General features: G+C 39.2%; 1 protein-coding gene across 1 annotated transcript in view; it reads left to right on the forward strand.

The window, feature by feature from the left end:
- LOC117822427 (furin-like protease kpc-1) overlaps positions 1-21,589 on the forward strand; it is a 232,152-nt gene that overhangs the window by 129,025 nt on the left and 81,538 nt on the right. Inside the window, exon 13 of the mRNA XM_034697137.1 lies at positions 20,974-21,087. Within this exon, the coding sequence (XP_034553028.1) occupies positions 20,974-21,087 (114 nt within the window). The remainder of the gene's footprint in view (positions 1-20,973; positions 21,088-21,589) is intronic.

Here is a 21,589-nt window from a genome sequence, read left to right on the forward strand (position 1 = left end):
CAGTCTTTGCTCAGAACGGTTCAAAGTTCAAACCACAGAGTTGTTTTATTTTAAGAGTTCATAAAAGCCAAACCTGTTTGTAACCACAGGGTTGTGTTGACAAGCCCAGCTGTATTACTTAATTCTTTCTGGCAGCATGATTCTTATTGATTCTAGTGTTATCTTCTTATTCTGTTAGTCCACCAATATGACCCTGACTTGCATTCCTCAACAAATACTGACCCATCAAACTATCGCAATTTTTGAGCAGATGTTTATAATCGATTTAACCTAGATTTTTCCTGATGTTCTGTTGATGTTGAATTTCAAAATATTTTTCCTTTTTTTATTCTTTTTTTTTGGAACTGAAGTTTTGAGCACTGGCGACGTGACTGCCAATTTGTTCAATATGAAATGTGAAAACAAGTGCCTTACAACTTATGATCCTCTCCTTATTCCATCTCCACCATATACTCCTTGCAAACACAAACCAAACATTACAGCAGACATCAAGGGAAGTGTGAAGAAGTTTATCCAGGACTCTGACCCGACAGTGGGACTGCAACAAATGACTTGATAGTTGACTAGTTGTTGAATTTCAGTTTATTTTGATTTTCAACTTAAAAATCAGTTGAAGTTGATAAGATTAGATAAATGCAAAAAATAACTAATAAATGTTGTTAAAACAATGGTTATAATAATGCAGTCCAAGACTCAAAATAAATTACTCCAAACTAAAAGCCAGATTAAAAAGGTAAGTCTTAAGTTTCCCTCTAAAACATTTATTGGTACTCTTTTACACCCAAAACATCAAAAATCTTACTTCTATCTATATTTTTGTCCTGGTTTTAAACAATATAGTGTGAAGACAGATGCCAATTTTGCAAAATGATGTCAGCACTGATCACATTTGTACACTTTCAGCTCTATTAAATACATCTAATCTGTTTTGTTTTGTGTTATTTTGACTACTCCATTACAAATGTATCCCTCGTCGATCACTCTATAATCTCCAGTAAAATTAAGGACACTGTGAGGCTCCTCACCACCAACTTCTTAAATGCTGACAACGCAAACCAAATCTTTGTCATTTCTGATGCATTGTGGTTTAGAGGTATCTCCCAGAAGTCCCTGATATTGTGACTTGCATTATTGATATGTAATGACGTGCAATGTGTGTTGTCTATGTTATCCGAAATATTTTAGCACTTCACTGCCCCTTCAGTGTCAGGCTGTCACTGTCTATCCGTCCCTCTGTCTCTCTGACTCAGTGTCAGCCTGTCTGTCCATGTTTCCATCTGTCTCCATCCATCCGTCTCGACGCCTGTCCAACATACCATCAGGGCAAATCAATTCCCAGCTCGTCCTGTTTGTCAGTCTTTCTGTCTCTGACTATTTGTTTGCTTACTTCATCAAGGTGCCAGCCTCTCCGTCACTTTATCTCCCCGTCTTTCATCCATTCACTCATTCATCCAGTCTATCCGTTTGCCCAGGTGTAACTGCACATTTATTTATAGTGTTTCCAACTTATGTTCTGGGGTACATTCTCCTGCAGGTGTCCATGTTAATATCCTTTCTCTTCTGCTGCTACAGCTGTGTGAATAGATAGACTGCCTCTTCCTTGACCCCAGACAAGAAAAATATAATAAGAAAATATATTGTTTTGGCATGTTACATGTTACAAGAGTAATATGTTACATGTTAGTGCTTTAACATGTAAAAATAATCTGTTAAACTTCTGGATCATGTAGGTAGATTTAGTTATTCATACAGAACTAGATACCAGAAATCCACTCTGTCTCATGGGCTTGATGTGAGGAGGGATGAGACCCTCGCGTTAACACAAAGAAAGAAAATACATCTTTATCATTACAAGTTGTTAAGTAAGGGACATGTATGGTCAGAAGGTAGTTATGGGAGATAGAATCCCGACAGGGTGAGACTGGAAGTTCCAGCCTGAAAATGTCCAAGTTGCTTGCTCTACCGCATTAGCATGCTAACCAAAACTTACATTTTAGCCACATAGTTTACCAATATGATGCAAATGGAAACTAACTGTTTTACCCATAGATTGTATAAAATGATGGATGTATTATCCGTGATGTCACCCATCTGTTTCTGAAGCGCTCTTTTGAGGCCAATCGTCCACGACAGCCATATTACTGCTGTCAAGCCATTGTGACCTAAAGAGACAGGCTTTGAGCCTCCTCGCCAACAGCTACAGTGTTTCTGTCAAAAATTCACCCCCGTACAGTGTGTACCGATCAAGAAATAAGCTTTCCAGACTACACTTGTCTTTTGAACCAGGCTGTAAACATGTTTATTTCTGCTGTAAAGATTGGCTTCTTTGAATTGGTGTGTATGTGACTTCCGGTACTTCCGGAGTCAGCCTCAAGTGGATCCTCAATGAACTGCTGTTTTTAGCACTTTCACATCGGACTCATATTTTTAGACCGGAGGTTGCCGCTTGGTTTTACCTCATCTTGCAATCTAAAGTATCAACAAGCAGAAGCTAAATGTGCTGGAAGTCTTTTCCGCGTGTTGATTTGTCATGACGTGTGATCAGTTTGCCTCTCTTGCACTTCATGTAGTGAGTGATGCAACCCTTGCATTAACTCCATGAAAACTAATGAATAAGATATTATATACTTTATTGATCCCCATTGGGGGAAATTTTTTTGTTACAGCAGCTTACGACACGGGACAGGGGAATATAATGTACTTACATAATTGAAACTATAATAACAATGATAATAGTAATGATAAAGGTAAAATAGAATAGAATAAAACACAAAAAGCAAATATTACAGATATATACACACTATGTACTATTCTATCTGATGAATAGATAGTGAGGTAAATTATTGCGCAGATAAAATTGCGCTAGGTTATTAAAAAACATACACAGTATGGAAAAACAGAGTGATTCAGATCTGAAATGGATACAATAGTTTGTGGGTGTAAATCATAAACAATGAGCCAATGACACAATCTATATCATTCCAAGTTGTTAAGTAAGGAAAATAATGGGAAATAGAATCCCGACAGGGTGAGACTGGACTCCGAAGTTACACACTGAAAATATCCATGTTGTTTAGCATTAGCATGCTAACCAAAACTAACATTTTAGCCATATTGGTTACCAATATGATGCGACAGGGAAATAATGGTTTTACCTCACCATAGGATCTATGGTGTCAACAAGCAGAAGCTAAATGTGCTGGAAGCCTTTTCCGTGTGTTGATTTGTCATGACGTGTGATCAGCTTGCCTCTCTTGCACTTCATGTAGTGAGTGATGCAACCCTTGCATTAACTCCATGAAAACTAATGAATAAGATAAGATAAGATATACTTTATTGATCCCCATTGGGGGACATTTTTTTGTTACAGCAGCTTACGACACGGGACAGGGGAATACAACAATGTACTTACATAATTGAAACTATAATAACAATGATAATAGTAATGATAAAGGTAAAATAGAATAGAATAAAACAAAATAAAGCAAATATTACAGATGTATACACACTATGTGCTATTCTATCTGATGAATAGACAGTGAGGTAAATTATTGCGCAGATAAAATTGCGCTAGGTTATTAAAAAACATACACGGTATGGAAAAACAGAGTGATTCAGATGTATAATGGATACAATAGTTTGTGGGTGTAAATCATAAACAATGAGCCAATGACACAATCTGCATCATTCCAAGTTGTTAAGTAAGGAAAATAATGGGAAATAGAATCCCGACAGGGTGAGACTGGACTCCGAAGTTACACCCTGAAAATATCCATGTTGTTTAGCATTAGCATGCTAACCAAAACTAACATTTTAGCCATATTGTTTATCAATATGATGCGACAGGGAAATAATGGTTTTACCTCACCATAGGATCTATGGTGTCAACAAGCAGAGGCTAAATGTGCTGGAACTCTTTTCTGAATGGGATCAGTTTGCCTCTGGCGTTGCTCATGTTAGTGAAAGTTCATAACCATTGTCAAGGGGTTTTGACCAATCAGAATCAAGAATCTTACACAGTGGGAAGATCAGTGAGAGAACGGGTAATAATCAGTTTGACTGTATGGCTGTATTCTGCTTAAGTTAAAAAAGTGATCACTTAACTTGAATTGCAGTTGTTTATAATTGAAATAAAAGGATAAGACTGACTTTAATTTGTATTAATCCTTTGCAAACAACCTAACGTCCTCTTTTTAAAAAAATATATTTGATAACAACACAAACAAATTTGCATATCCAACCTAAAACCGTCTACAGTAATGTATTCATTTTTTTCTCCACACTTTCTGCCTTTGAGCCTGAGTCCATTGGAGGAATAAGAGAATTAATGTATACAGCGTTCTCTGTGGGGAGTTAAGGAGTAATCAGCCAGTGATCTCAGTGGGGAGTGTACATGGAAAAGTGAATCCACTTGCTCTAATTGGTCTTAAGTCAAACAGTCTTTCAGACGTGCACACACACACGCAAATGGCTGCATGAGCACACACACACACACACACACACACACACACACACACACACACACACACACACATTCACTCACTCGTCCCCAGAGAGCGTCTCTGGAGCTAATGTTTTTTACTTTAAATCATTGAAGGTGATCTGATCACATTCAGAATTCAACTTTAGGTATGACCTGTATTTGATGGTTGTGATATACTGATATTAACACTGCCTTGAGACTCTCATTGGCCTCTTTGAGCTTATCCTCTTGCTATATCATCCACCTTTTTCCTAGCCCCCATAATACGTTGCATGAATAATGGGTGTGACTTATGTTGCATTCTGTCACTGAACTCAAAATCATTTTTTTCCATAGAAATAAGATGCTTATCCTGATTACTAAAGCGATTCTTAGCCTTTAAACGTCTGGAGACTATAGACCTCAAAAGCGACAACCTGGTTTAAATTCCATCTGGCCCTTTTCGGCACATCATGCCCACTATCTCTTCCTAGATTTCTACTCTGCCCACTGTCACATTTCTGAATAGAGGCTCAAAATCCCTGAAAAAAAAGAAAAACACAAATAAATCTCATAATGTGATCACACTTCTACTCTCTACAATAATTCGATTGAAAGACGATAAGAAGAAATTCCCTCATAAAACATACAATAGCATTAGGGATGTAAAGTTAAAGTATTTTCCATGATCAATCTTTGGAAATGTTAGCCATCAATTATCGATTGATCATTAAAAAAAACATAAATGTGTTCCATGTCAAAAACAATGCCAAATGTGTTTTTTCCCCTGATTTTTTCCTTCAGGACACAATGTATATAACTGACAGTGTTGAATAACTATGGATCGTATTGAGGTGTTCAAAACGTTAAACACACTGAATATCAACATGTGGAGCAGGCTCATAATCTCTGCAGACATACAATCATAAAAGTGAAGGCTCAGACTTCAACAAGGGAACTGAACAGAAACATATTTCAGACTCACAGTGTCCAGTTTCCTGTCTACTCGTTCTTTTTTTTTTAAGTTATATATTTATTTATTTTTTTGCCTTTATTGGACAGGACAGCTGAAAATAGACAGGAAATGTGGGGAGTAGAGAGCGGGGGAAGACATGCAGGAAATGGTCGACCGGCCGGGAATCGAACTGGCAACCCCTGCAACGAGGACTGTAGCCTCTGTATGTGGGGCGCTTAGACTGCTAGGCCACCAGTGCCCCTCTACTTGTTCTTATTGAGAAAAATAAGCATGTGAACGCGGTCAGGTGTCAGCTGAGAGCGCAACCGGGTCAGAATCAGTCCGGCGATGGAGAAAAAAAGCACTCGTGGAGACCTGTCACTCAGCCGCAGCCCCCAGCTGAGTGTCTCCACTGTGAGCAACACCTTCAGTCAGCTGATTCACATCAAAACATGCTTTAAACTAAAATCACCTCCCTGATAGCTGAACCAAATATGAGACCACATGATGTTTGTTCCACGTGATAGAAAATCCAAACAAAAAAATGTGTTTGAGTACGTTCTTAACAATCAATTAATCGATACTTGATTCATTGTTGACATCCTGAATAAGCATATTGAGCTACCTTATTCGTTTCATTGCTGAAGACAGCAGAGCTATGAACAATCTGAAAAGTTCTGAGGTGTATCCGTGTTTATATAGTAATATGGTCCTTCTCATTCCTGTCAAGCCTATCTGAGTGTTAAAATACAGTTAGTAATTATTAGGGCATGAGACATCATCACAGCTATAACTTTTGGGGGTTTTGTCTGAATTAGTGATGGGAATTCCGGTTCTTTTTAGAGAGTGGGTTCTTTTGGATCGGCTCACTACAAAGAGCTGGCTCTTTCGGCTCCCAAGTGGCTCCTCAGATTTTTTCTTGTTTAAATTAATGTATTCCCTAAAAGAATGTATAATTATATGTAAAATGAGTTACTAATGTAAAAAACATAAATTATATCAAATGTGTATTATTTATGAGGCTTTATTTATATACTCAACACAGAGCAGAGTGCTACAAAAATGTACTATAAAGTACAAAAACAGGTCCCATCTCAACTACACAAAAAGGTCCAATCTCTGATTGTCTGTATATTATTTATACACTTTAAAACACCTTCATTAACAGCAGGTTCCCTTCACTGTCTTTATTCTTCACTTATTGCACTGATGGATTAACAGTTCTAATGTCTATGACCTTGATGACTGAGATCCTTCACAGACACTTCTAATGTGCCTTTGCAGGTTTTTTGTGGACCCTGATTGATGACACTTTCACCTTGCACAGTCAACACTCTGCCTGAGTTTCAATGTGTCTAAAGTTTACTGTATTTCCTGCAGTCACTCGTTTTCTCACCTTTCCAGTGCGTTCTCTCTGTCACGCATGTTCTCCCTCTCATCTCCCTCCCTCCTGTTGGTATGCTCACTGTGCTGTGTTTGTCTGTAACCCCTCCCCTCCCCGTTCTGCTCAATGTAGACAAGTGATTGGTCAAGACGCCACCATATGTCCTGACCAATCACGTGAGGCTTTCACACAAACAGACGAGAAAAATAAAAAAAAACGGCTCCCAGTCAGGAGCCGGCTCCTGTCGTTCACTTCAAAGAGCCGGCTCTTAGAGCCGGATCGTTTGTGACCGACACATCACTAGTCTGAATGTATTTTAGCTTTACTAGGCTTCTGAGAACTGTATATGTCTGTTCTTTTTTAACTTCATCAGGGAATCTGATTTTTTTACACAACACACAGATAGTTGCACTTTAAATCTCTATCAATGTTGCCCTACACTTCGTGCCATAAATAGCCTTAACATTACGTTCTTTACAGACTAAAAGAAACTAACATCCTTTCATCTTTCCCACACCTGAAATCATAACGCTACCTGATGCCAGCCACATCCTATTGGATTCCTCACATGAAGGTTGGGAATAGAAACATTACCTTTTTATCACAGGAACATCCTTTTGTCTAACAAACATATTCAAAACATTGCTGTACAAGCTACAAATGTAGCTTCAGCTGATTATTAAGCGCAGCCGCAAACAGCACAACAGGTACCAGAACTCTGGAAGCACATTTCTAAAGATATAACTGTCATAATGTAGTTGGACATCTGTTAGAAAGAAAAGGAGTTCTTGCTAAATAAAAGGTGACTTCCTTTTAAAACAACCATTAGTGGTGGTGAGCCACTGGGAGAAACTTTTTGCTATATCACAAAGGGTTTGGTCCCTAAGCATTTCTATGATAGCGTGTCTTAGAATAAGGTGAATACAACCTAGTTATTCCCTCTTAATCACTGATATTTGCTTCATCCTAATTTCCCATAGCTCACTGAAATTAGTCAAAGTTATCCTTTAATGAAAGTTCAGCATATAATTTATTTCACCAGCCTGCCAAGGAGACTTGGTAGCTCTAAACTATTTCAACTCCCCCCTGTAAACAGTAGGTATTTACCTCCTCAAAGTCAAAAGATGTAAAATGTTTTAATTCCAGAAATAAAGTGACGCTGCATTATTTAGTAAAATAAACAATAATATCTGCCTAAGAACTCAGGTGGCACAAAACACAAAACCTGAATATATGCATGCACAAACAAAACAAATATGTCATGTGCAATGACTTTCGAATATTCAAATATTGGTTCACTTAGTAAAAATCGAAGAGTTACTTTGAATATTTCCTCAATTTAAAAGTAAAAATTGTCATCGTTTTTATAGGTGCCTGGTTGTAATACAGTATTCCCACTGGAATGTGGCTATAGAGTGTCTTAAAACGTTTTTCAAACCGCATTAGCAAACAGAAGAAGAAGAATGCTAACTGTATTAATTAGCAAGAGAAGAAGAACACAGTAGCGAGAGTTGCACCGTTTCTGAATCTCACACTACTACACACGTATTTCCAGAGACTGAGCATGGCTGTAAATGTAAACACACATTTTTTAATTTTTTTTTTTTTTTATTTAGCCAGGTAAAACCAAGCGCCAACCTCCGGTCTAAAAATATGAGTCATTGCTGAAGTGTTAAAAGCTGCAGTCCATCGAGGATCCACTTGAGGCTGGCTCTGGAAGTACCGGAAACCACATACACATGAATGGGAAAAAGACGATCTTTACAGCAGAAATAAACATGTTTACAGCCTGGTACAAAAGATGAGTGTAGTCTGAATGGCTCATTTCTAGATGTCCTCTCACTGTGAGGGGGGTGAATTTTTCTCTAACGGGGCAATTTCAAAGATATTGAGATTACTAGTCTTCCAATGAGAGGCACAGCTGCCTGTGGGAACACTGTAGCTGTTGGCTAGGAGGCTCAAAGCCCGCCTCTTTACGTCACACTGGCTTGACAGAAGCAATATGGCTGCCACTGCCGATTGGCTTCAAAACAGCTCTTCAGAAACAGATGGGTGATGTCACAGTCTATTGGTAAAACCCATTGAGATCAGGATCTCTTTCACAAGTGTGACCTGGCCAAGAGGTCAGCAGCACGTCATAAAAACAGTTACACGAAATTGACAGTACTAATTAAAACGTACAATTTATAAATGCACATGCCTCACCGCGTCACAGAAACACCGACATAAAGATCGACACAGACGCTGTCAGTGCTCGCTACTAGCAGCACCTCTTCCTGCTGCTGGTTAACAAGACTGCCACACAAATGGGCTGTTAACCGGACAGGTGCGCGTGTGTGTGTGTGTGTGTGTGTGTGTGTGTGTGTGGGGGGTGGGGTAGGGGTAGGGGTATTATTCAAATAATCTTCGAATAGATGCCAATGATTATCGAATAGTATTTGGGCTTGAAATGCCCATCCTTAGTGTAAACACGTGTAATAAACCAGTTATAAACACATACAAATGTGTGTTGATTAAGACATAAGCTTAGAAACATTTTCACACACAAAGAGAAAATCACCAACATGAATATGGGCTACAAATTCAAACTGGTCTTTGTCTTAGATCATACACACATACACACGCATGCATGCACGCACACACACAAGCACGCACGCACACACACACACACACACACACACACTGGTGTAGGTGTGTGTGTCTACACATGTACTCATTAAGTACAGAAATCAAGGCCAGTGGAGTGTATTTAAACGAGATTGCAGGCATGCAGTTATTGGACTTGGCCTAATTGATAAACCCATTAGTAACACTTGTTCAGATAACATGGGAGGAATCTCAGTCTGCTCACAGTCACTCCAAATGGGTTCACTTAGGCTTAGAGTGCGGCACATTAAGAGAAGATTACTGAGCGATGTGGAGCATCTTACAGTCCACGCCTTGCTACGGGGAGATTAATAGAGACGAACTAAGGAGGGAGACGTAGAGAACATTGGACTCTGACACACTCCGCAGGGTGGAGACACTGTATGTGTGTGAGGAGTAGTCCCTGTTTAGTGAGTTTGTGTTTGTGTTTTTTATATATCTGTATGCATTCCCACATGTTTGGTTTTTTTTAACTAAACTCATTCATGTGTGTGCTTCAGTTCTTCTTCAGCTGTAGCGGTCTATATGTGGGGGCTTCTCTGCAACTCTTTAAATGTACACCCATATGTGTGCTAATTTATCTGTCTTTCAACTAAAGCTTCAACAACAGATGATTTCAATTCAAAGTGTCCAGGCAGAAGATATGCTTTGTGAGATTAGACAGTTATGCTTAAAATGCAGCTTTTCCTCTACAAACACTTTTACGGTGCTTTTTGACCAGAATGTCAGGGACTTTTTAGTTCCTGGAACTACTCTTCCAGGAGCTAAATGGTTTCTGTGGCCCATTGTTGTCTGCGTTTCCACAGAGGCCTGAAGTTCCTTTCTTTTAGTGGAGCGTATTGCTTGACTTAAAGCAATTTTAGTAGACTCCTAAATTTAGACTCTGGTTCCTGCAGTCGAAAAGTACAAAAGGCATTTTTCGACTGCAGGACCTTTACTCCTGAACTATGTGCGTTTCGAGCAGTGGACCCTGGGTCTAAATTTAGTTCAGGGGTAGATAATCTCCCCCCTAAAAAGCCCCTGCTAGGGGGGTAGTACTTTTCAAAGGTCCCGGGACATTTGGGGGGTGCGCCCTGCAATGCTGAATGTGTCTGATTGGTAGATTAACCTCAGTGTTTTTATTCTGCCTGCCGTCCACAATAACATCACACACATCTGTGATTCACTTGATTTCTCTTTCTTTCATTAGTTTTTATTTGTTCTATCTTTTTTGTATGTGTGTGTACTTTTCAAAAGAAGAAGCTGTGATTCTCTTGATTTAGCAGCTTGTAACAGTAGTCTTCTCTCAGCCCACCGTGAATGTGTCTCTCCCGGTGTTACAGTTTTAAAAGTGACCCTGTAAACTGGAGACCTTCAGCTGAACGTGTCAGTGTTTGTGGAGTTTACACAGCTGTTGAAACACAGAGGGAGTTCCTGGGAATGCAAACTAGTTTAGTTTTTATTAAGATTTCAAAATATCCTCATCAGATATTTAATGATCGTCTAAAGACGTTTATGAGGGATGCATCTGGCTGAAAGTCTCCAGTTAACAGGGTCGCTGTTTAAACCAAAACACCGGCCGATCTCTGCCACGGCTTTTTGAGTTCAAAAGGATTTTAAAGGCGTGTTGAAACGTCTTTGCTACTCACGCTTATCTCCTCTCACGTGTTGATTCAGTGAATCCATCTGTGATGAAATATAGCACCATCTAAAACAGCACCAGCTGAGTCTCTTCATGCTAACAGGCTAACTGTTGTGTTGCTCATAATGATACCTGCCTGTCCGTCTGCTTCTATGGTGTCATCTGTGATGAATGGCATTCGTCTTTGTTTTACTGCCCTCTACTGGTCTGGTGGTGTAGTGCATTTACTTTTTTCCCCTCCATACGTCACTGGCCTGATTTGCACAATCTACCCGGGACTTCAGCCCGCGGTTGAAACGCAGACAACAATGGGGGCACAGGAACCTTTTAGTTCAGGGTGCTAAAAGACCCCAGAACTCTTGGTAGAAATGCACCTATAGTTCCTCAAAAAGTTCCTGGTTCCTGGGGAAAATTACTGTGGTGAAAAGCATCTTTAGTGACTTGACCTCAGGTGCCTTTTTTGAAAACAAAAAAAAGGCAGAAGAGCATGGAAATTGGACATGCTGAATTTATACAAAAACAAAAAAAGCATTACTGTCCTGTCTGAGAATATCTTTTCATGAATCACAGTTAAGTGGGTACTACTACGAATATTAGAGTTGAAGTTGTTTATTTTATGCTGCTCCTTGTGTTTGAATTTGCCCTTATCATGCTTCATCATTTCAAATATTCAGACACGCACTGATACAGTTTTCACCCGTTATCTATTCTGATGCTCACTCAAACTCAGTGTCATAAGATATGAGCGCTCATTTTTTCTAAAATGTTAAATCTGTAAACCAACAAAGATGTGTGTAAGTTAACTTGTAACAGCTTCAAATTGCTTTTTAATCAATATTAATGACACCTGTGTAATATTCTGCTCTAGGTTTGTATACATTTCGTGAGTACACAAATGTTCCCAGATATTGTGTGAAGAGAAGCAAAGAAAATGAACATAATCTTACAGAGGAGTTCAACTTGTATTTACTTTATTGCTGTATTGAATGTGGTTTACAAAGTCTGAATGCCGTGTGGCTGTGAGGCAGTGGTAGAACCTGCTGTTTCTCAATCCAGGTTGGTGGAGTGATCCCAGCTCCTGCAGTCCATATGTCAAAGTGTTTTTGGGCGAGACACTCAACCCATTAATGCTCCCATTGGCCTTCTAGCAGTGTGTGAACGTGTAAGAATTAGATGGGTTATACCAATGGTCCCTTAGTATAGCATCCTATGCCATCCATGTATGAAGTGTACAGTCATGGCCAAAAGTTTTGAGAATGACACAAATATTACATTTTCACAAAGTCTGCTGCTTCAGGGTTTTTAGGTGTTTTTGTCAGATGTTTCTATGGTATAATGAAATACAATTAGAAGCATTTCATAAGTATCAAAAGCTTTTATTGAGAATTACACAGAATTCATGCAATAAGTCAATATTTGCAGTGTTGACCCTTCTTTTTCAAGACCTCTGCAATTCTCCCTGGCATGCTGTCAATCAACTTTGGACCAAATCCTGACTGATGGCAGTCCATTCTTGCATAATCAATGCTTGGAGTTTGTCAGAATTTGTGGGTTTTTGATTGTCCACCCGCCTCTTGAGGATTGACCACAAGTTCTCAATGGGATTAAGATCGGGGGAGTTTCCTGGCCAAGGGCCCAAAATCTTAATGTTTTGTTCCCCAAGCCATTTTGTTATGACTTTTGCTTTATGGCAAGATGCTCCGTCATGTTGGAAAAGGCATTCTTCATCACCAAACTGCCCTTGGATAGTTGGGAGAAGTTGCTCTCGGAGGACGTTCTGGTACCATTCTTTATTCATGGCTGTGTTTTTAGGCAAGATTGTGAGAGAGCCCACTCCCTTGACCGAAAAGCAACCCCACACATGAATGGTCTCAGGATGCTTCACTGTTGGCAAGAGACAGGACTGATGGTAGCGCTCACCTCGTCTTCTCCGAACAAGCCTTCCTCCAGATGCCCCAAACAATGGGAAAGGGGATTCATCAGAGAAAATGACTTTACCCCAGTCCTCAGCAGTCCAGTCCCTGTACCTTCTGCAGAATATCAGTCTGTCCCTGATGTTTTTACTGGAGAGAAGTGGCTTCTTTGCTGCCCTCCTTGACACCAGGCCTTCCTCCAAAAGTCTTCGCCTCACTGTGCGTGCAGATGCACTCACACCTGCCTGCTGCCATTCCTGAGCAAGCTCTGCACTGGTGGTGGCCCGATCCCGCAGCTGTAACACCTTCAGGAGACGGTCCTGGTGCTTGCTGGACTTTCTTGGGCGCCCTGGAGCCTGTTTGGCAACAATTGAACCTCTCTCCTTGAAGTTCTTGATAATTCGATAGACGGTTGACTGAGGTGCAATCTTACTCGCTGCTATAAACTTCCCTGTTAGGCCCTTTTTGTGCAATGCAATGATGGCTGCACGTGTTTCCTTGCAGGTAACCATGGCTAACAGATGAGGAACAATGGTGTCATGCACCATCTTCCTTTTAAAGTGTCCAGTCACTCAATCATGACAGATTGATCGCCAGCCTTGTCCTCATCAACACCCACACCTGTGTTAATGTGTGTGACACCTGTGTGTCATTGAAATGATGTCAGCTGGTCCTGTTGTGGCAGGGCTGAAATGCAGTGGAAATGTGTTTTTGGTGATAAAGTTCATTTTCAAGGCAAAGAGGGACTTTGCAATTAATTGCAGTTGAGCTGATCACTCCTCATAACTTTCTGGAGTATATGCAAATTGCCATTATAAAAACTGAAACAGCAGACTTTGTGAAAATTAATAGTTGTGTCATTCTCAAAACTTTTGGCCATGACTGTATATGTTTTGTAAGTGAATGTGTCATGTAAGCACAAGTATTGAAAAGACTAGAAAAGGTCAATCCAAGTACAGTTCTATTTACCATTTAGTAAATTAGGTTAGTGTTACCACAGGTGATGATCCAATCTAACTGTGCTCCCAAGAAGAAACGTCACTGAGACAGTTTTCCTCTATGATGCTCCAAAATCAGACATGAATAGCACTGTTCCTTTACTATTTAAGATTAGATAAGATGAGTTAAGATAAGATATCCTTTATTGGTCCCACAACAGGGAATTTTAAGTGTTACAGCAGCAAAGTAGACAGTGCAAAACAGTATAAAGCAAACAAGAGCAATATAAAATAGTAATTATTAAAAGGTTATTAGCAATTCAAATTAAAGAAGTAAAAATAAGCTTATCTTACAACATATATACACAATGTATATACACAACTAAATAAGTAAATTTATAAATATTTCCAGCATAGTCCAACTAAAAATAAAGGCTGTATTTACTAACAACAACCAATCCCAGATTTTACAAACCCCCTTTTCAAAATAAAAGTCTGCCATGAAGTTCTTTTCAACACAGCTTGTGCCTTACCTAGATCCCCAGCCTAAGCTTCACAGCATTCTGACAAACATTTTTCTTCAATGTCAAAAGTAAAAATTTTTAACTGTAGTTAAAAAAAACAAGCTACCAGGTTGACCCATGGAAAGACACATCAGTTCACGTGTGTCTCAAAGTGGCGTTCTAAAGGGTAGTTGTAATTGTTTATATTTTGTTGAGGTGTTATAATACACATTAGTCTCCAGTAAAACCCTGATTTTTATGATAAGAAAGATTGGAAAAAGAGATCATGTGCTGTGTCGTGTCATGTCAAAGTCACACTACAAACTACTTCACATAGTTGAGTAGAATAGAGCAGCGTGTGTTTTCATGGACAGAAATTCCATTAATCAGAAGTAAATTATAGTGTTTGTGTGATATCTGATATTAAAAAGCATTTACTTAACACGTGATTGATCCAATGTTACGTATTTTCTTTTTATTGAATTTAGCCTCACCCCTCATAGCACTGGCAAACACAGAACATTGTGTTTAAAAGAATTACGGCTTGTGCTCCCTACAGGATTTCATTTTCTATGGTTGTTTACCAGAAAAATTGTAGAGTGTGATACTTCTAAATGACCGCGAGCTGACAGTGTTTTCCTCTGGGTGCTGATCTCTCTCTCTTTCTTCACCCCTCCATCTTTCTGTCCCCTCGATTGCCCATCTTTTGCGCTCTCTCCCCTGGGCTGGACACTTTGTCCTTGCGCTCCTCATCTCCTCCTCCTCCTCCTCTCCATCGTCCTCGTCCTCTCCTCTTCCTCCTCCTCCTCCTCTTCTCTGCTGGGGCCCAGTGTGAGTGATAAATTATTCGTGGGCATGCTCTGAGGGCCCAGGGCTGCTCATTCCTGCACACAGAGGACTAGCATTGATCCGGCCTGTGGTTCAACTTAATTGGAAACCCAGTTACACCAGCTACAGACACACTCCGACACACAAACACAGCGCACACACACAGATGCACGAACATGCACTTGCAGAGGTGCCATCTACTGTAAAGGGGCGTTAATACACACATAAACAACATTTACATGGTAGCAAATGATACAGACACAATACACACAAACCCCAACATGTATCGATGCATTAAATCTTTGCAGAACTAGCATCTGCCAAAGTATCAGCTACAGTATGTTTTATGAATGGACACATATACAAACTGCTTTTTTAAACACTGTACTGTGCACTCATTATTATGCAATAACACACAGCTGTTTGCTCATTCAAACACACACTTCAGTGTTAAAACTTCACATTTCACTTAAAAGCATGATCTGACATACAAGGACGAGTAAATGGACACAAACTTCTGCACACTCGCACACAAATGCACACTTTATAGTCACTATGTCTGAATTCTAAGTAGCACTAAAGAGGAGTAACAGTCCACAGTGGAGCAATATGGAGGCCTAGGGTTATCGATCGGACTGAGACACTGACTATCATACAGCTAATAGATTACATCAGACACATCGAAGCGGCTCAGTCAATGAGGCCTGATCCTATTAACTGGGGATTTGTAAACAGTTGTGTGCTCACTGTGACGGCTGCTGTGCTGCTTTGTGAGCCTTGGCGAGGGGATGAGGCTGAAAGGGTCTCGGGGATGCTCATATATTGTTTCACTCTGCCCCAATCTCCTGAGAGCTGCAGCCCAGTTGTGATCGCGCGTGCTGGACAATGTGCTTTAATTTTACTGTGTGGTTGTAACAGTGATGTCAGCTTGTCACATTACTGGGTATTCTTCTGAAAAAGCCAGTGTCTGCAATTATAATTTTACAGTGATGAGTATAGCTTTTACACAGTGATAATCCATGACAGGAGACATGATGCCTCCACTGAGTTTTGTTGAAATTTAGACAAGTTTCAAGTGTTATTTCTTCATGCATGAGTTGAATGGATGATTGATGGATGAGCTTTTTAAAGATTCTTTCAGCTCAAGGCTTTGTCAGAACTGCTTTTAAACACAAAAATTAAGAAGTTAAATCAACTGATTGTAATGATTCCATCAGAAAGAAATAAATAGATTTGGTTTTAGAAATAAAGGAAGATAGTTCACCAGCAAATTAGTAGATATTCTCAACCAGTGCAACATCAAGCATCTTTGTTTCTGCGTCAACAATTTCTGACTTATCAGGGAAAATGATATTTTGAAGCAGACATTATGACCTGTTACAATAGGTAATTACTGACTACTAACTAACTAATTAATAATCACTAGGGCTGTCAGTGTTAACCCTTTAATTACAGTGTGATTAAGTACGATTTGTTTTCAATTGCATGCTATTTTGTCCCTTTCAGCACACTGTAGTTAAACTGCTGCAGTGACTTTCTGCTTCTTGCTGCCACCATGATGGAAAATAACAGCACCACGGCAGGTTTCACTTTAAAAAACTCCCAGAAGACAAGTCAAAAGTAAAATATGCTTTGCCAAACTAAATTAAAATATTGGCAAGTACTTTGAGTTTGAACAACAGTCTAGGAGCTAAACATACAGGTGCAACATACAGAGCTACAGTTGTGCTCATAAGTTTACATACCCTGGCAGAATGTATGATTTCTTGGGTAGTTTCTGTTGTCATTATGATATAAAAAGAGTAAACACAGTTGTTTGATAAAAATTTTGCTTCACCCAACCACTAACCATGAGTGAAATTTTTTTTTTTCTCTTATCATTCATATTCTCTGAAAAATGGCCCAAAAAAATCACAAATTCTGCCAGGGTATGTAAACTTATGAGCACAACTGTATATTTTGTGTGTGAGTGTGTGAATCGCCACAGACCTGTGGTTGAAACTAAATCAAAGAAGTGTGCTGCACATTTTTTATATGTGATCCCGCATATTTCCAAATGCTATGATAGTCTTATCAACAAAAAACCCACAAATGCTGTCCTACTGTGACAAGTAACACTGTATCCTGAGAGCCATCACCACTTTTAACACTTACAAACAGCTGACATAAACAATCCCCTCATGTCAAATATTTATATTTATAACTGTGCAATAGTATTCATGTCAAGTGCAATACCAGGAACTGTGAAAACACCTGTTTTGATTTTATTTGTATTTATAACATGCACCTTCAGGAGCAGCGCTTCTAATATCTTTGTACACCTGACAATGACAAATAAAGGCTATTCTATAAAGGGAGCTCAAAATTGTTTCAGCTCATGTATTAGGTGGGTCCATCCATCTTTATGTCCAGTTGAAATATTTGCTAAAAAATGAAAGACATAGTTTGACAGTTAATGAGACATGACTTTATGATACAAATTAAGGTTGTCAACTTTTTGATACATTTTAATACCATGTGCATTTAAACAAAACTATACCTGTTACTTTTGCCATTCATTTCTATTGGAAAGCACAAAAGCTTATAAAAGAAATATAAAATATATATACAGTCAATATATATTTATCATTTATTTTCAACCAGAACTGAACATTTAAAATGTTATTATTATATTTTTTTTCCACAGCGGTTATGTTTTCAAGAATTTGTAAACAAATCCATATCCTCGCACAAACAGGAAGATGATGCTTTCGGTTTGTTGCTGTTAATTTGGGCTTCTTTCTGCCCGCTGTGTGTCTCCCTGCTCCGCACTCTGCTGCTACAGGTTGGCAAATACTAACGTGTTGTCAGCATCCAATAAAGGCACAAATGTTATTAGTCCCAACCTGTGGACTATTGACAGGGAGTTTCACAGTAGTAACCAAACACTGAAACTCAGAAAATGACCAAATGAATAAGAACATTTGAAAATGCAGGCAGAAAGCACACTCTCTGCAGATACACACACTACCACACATCTCCTCTGGACTATGAGTGATAATTCAGAGGAAATATTTTGTTTTGGTTATACTCTATTTTTGTCAAAAATCGTTTCTTTCACCTTACCTCTATTGACAGCGTGTCAAATGTTGGCCTGTATTCAGAGACTTTCACTTTACCAGCACTGTTTGCAGGTTAGAAACAAAATAAATAACAGAATTAACTATTTTAGATGCCCAGGAGTTCAATTTTACTGCCCTGGTATCTACACAGCTATGATAGGGTTTGATATTTTACTGGTATTATATTATATTGAAGTCCAAATTTCTGATATTGTGACAGCTTCAATACAAATATTTATCTTTAATCTTCTCTATTAACTTACTGTATATATTGTTTAGATACCAAGATTGTGTGCCTTGAGCTTTAAAAGCATACTAGCCAGCTACAGTAGAGCTGTCTAACTACGAACCAAGCATTTCCTCATTATTGGCTTGGCCATCTTTTTGTTAAAGATGTATTCATTCCCTTTATTATGGTACTTTTTTTGGTGTGGCAAGTTTATTTGGTGTATTATTTTTGTGACCATCATTGTGGAAGAATGGAGAGATACTGATTTTAACTTTGTGTTTAAGGATTCTGCAATTTTGACAAGTTAGAAAAAATCCTCACACCTTACATCATCATGGTGTAGGCTCATGTATTTTGGCTTTAATCCAATTTTACCTGTGTGTCTTTTGATTTCCAGCCTCCATACAGAAAAGGAGAGCAGTGAAAAACAATGCCAGCTATATGTGAAAAATAACCTCCAAGTCAACAGTTCAGTTCATCTTAAGTCCATTACAGCGACAGCAATACTTCTGTTTAACCAGCTCCGTGGTAGATGCTGGTCGTGGGGTGTTCAGATTAATTTAGTGGCCTAAACCTATTCACATGTTCCTTCAGGGGCTGTGCAGGAAAAAAGAGGACTGAAAACATTAAGAGAGAGAGAGATAGCAGTAAACTGGGTTTTCAGCCAACAGTGTGTTTTTAAGAGCAAAACGACTTTTCCAAAATAAATAGATCTGTGTCGCGGACTGCTAGGAGGGAGAAAAGCCCTCGGTTCAATAATTAATTCCCGAGTCGAGGGTTTTGGAGAGCCGCTGATTGGGCTGATTCTTTTTTTTATTCTGTTATGATACAAAGGAGGCCGTTTGAAGTAATTTGTCCCAGAGAGAGCAGCTTGGAATACCATACATGCTTTGATTTAGCAAAGCAAATTTAATTTTGTTTGCTTTATGCAAACCAGCCGGGGCCGCGGGGGTTTCTCTGATTCCACCAGAGGGGTGATGGTGGTGGTGGTGCTGATGATGGAGGTGGGGGAGTGCACACAACAGAATCACGCTGCTGCCGCTAATATATAATACAGAACGCACACTCATACACACAGACGCATGCAGTGAGCAGCAACAGTTCAAAAGTACAAAGCCTATTCCCCCCCTACACACGCACACACTCTCCAATCCCTTTGAAATCAAAGCTTAAAATAATTGTTTGTGCGTTGTGTTTTGTTTCATTCTATCCGTCTATTATTAGTGTTACTGGTATTATTCCTATCATGTTGTTTTAGCTGCCTGCTCTCGCTGCTTGCCGGGGTTTTTGTTTTATGCTGCTAATGAAAGCCTCTCTCCCTGCTTTTGTTCTGCTTCATTTTTTTTTCCAATACGTGGATAGAATACTTTTGTTTTTATCTGTGCCTGATGTTTCCTGAGATGTCAAACACTCTATAGCACAGTAATGAAGATGCTACTTGTGGGATTGTAAGGGTTTTCTTCCCCTCACTGTAAAACTATTGAAGTATACCTTAACACAGCTAAATTGACATGCATGATGTGTTGCAGTTATGTCATTTATGGAGGGAGAATGAAGTCAAACTGCATTGCACACCTTAAATTACCTTCATTCTGTTCCTGAAATGGAGAAATGACTGTCCATGTGCAGATGTTAAGCAAACAGTGGAGCTATTTTTTTTTTTTTTTTCAGATAGAGAAAAGGCTGTTCAGAATGGGTGGCCAAGCGGTTTTCTTATACTCAATTCAACTCATTTTCTTAGGGAACAATAATGAGTGGATAAAGCAGAAAAACCCAATTTCCTTTATGCTTTTTATATCCTGAAAAAGCCCTCGTTGACGACCCTTTGGTCTTTTGTTATAGAAAACTGAGCTAATATCCTCCAGCTCTCGGCGCAGTTTAAAGGTCTTAATTGGATTCCATTAGTATATTGCTTGACATGACACTTGAGTCCGCTCTATTAGAATTCCCCTGCCTGGGATTAAAAGAAGACTTTTTCTACATTCAACTCTCTAGGCTCTTTTGTTAAAGTCTCAAATATTCTTTGTTGAATTCACAGCTTTTTACTGACACCATTATTAACATTATAGCTTGACTTTAAACAAATGCTTTCATGTCTAGAGGACCTGCTGTAAAAGGTATGGCAGTGTTTCATCGCAGCGGTTTATGTATCAATAAACCATAGCATTAATGTAGTATGAGCATAGCATGCATGCCTGATAGAGTATGCCTTAAGCCCTAATAAAACAGTCCTCCAGCCTCTTTCTACACCAGCCCGTATTCTGCTCCCTGCAGGCTTCTCTTCCGAGTATCACACAGAGTTGAAGTGTTTCCTCTGTGGTTTCAGTCCGTGTAGAACAAGGCCGAAGGAAGGATGCGTTTGATGATATTCTGTTTTATGTCTCTCGCCCCAGTCCCGCGCTGACATGGAGGGATGTTCAGCATCTGATCGCCAAGACAGCAAAGATCCCCGACCCCGAAGTGCCTGGGTGGAACATCAACGCAGAAGGATACCATGTTCATCATAGGTATAGTGAAGTCTCCGTGCACACACTGGATTGGTTTTAAACTCAAACATGTGGCATCATCATCTTTTGATTGGTGTATTTATCAGTCACTTTACAATCAAACTCTGTTCCTCAAACGTAATGAGAGCTACTTCACCAGCAACCCTTCATTGCTCTTTGCCAGGGCTGTTAGTCAAGTGTGGCTGTGCTTTTTTTTTTTCTTTCAGTGATTGATATCCATCTCATGTCTGTACACTAAATATAAGAACTGAAGCTAGCAGCTGCTAGCTTAGCTCAGTACACAAATTGGAAACGAGGTTTGAATATTACAATTTATGGTTTTATGGCTATTCATGTGCAGAGAAGAGCCATTTAGTAATGTCATCATAACCAAAGACATTGAAGTGTTGCTCAAAGCCAAAATATTGTTTGTCAAATCCCCTTTAACAACAGTTGGGCTAGCTTTTTTTTTTAACTTGTTTGAGTGTTACTTTTCCTGCTTTAATAATAACCCCCTTTCAGA

Source organism: Notolabrus celidotus, chromosome 12 (assembly GCF_009762535.1).
Source record: "Notolabrus celidotus isolate fNotCel1 chromosome 12, fNotCel1.pri, whole genome shotgun sequence".
NCBI classification, from domain to species: domain Eukaryota; kingdom Metazoa; phylum Chordata; class Actinopteri; order Labriformes; family Labridae; genus Notolabrus; species Notolabrus celidotus.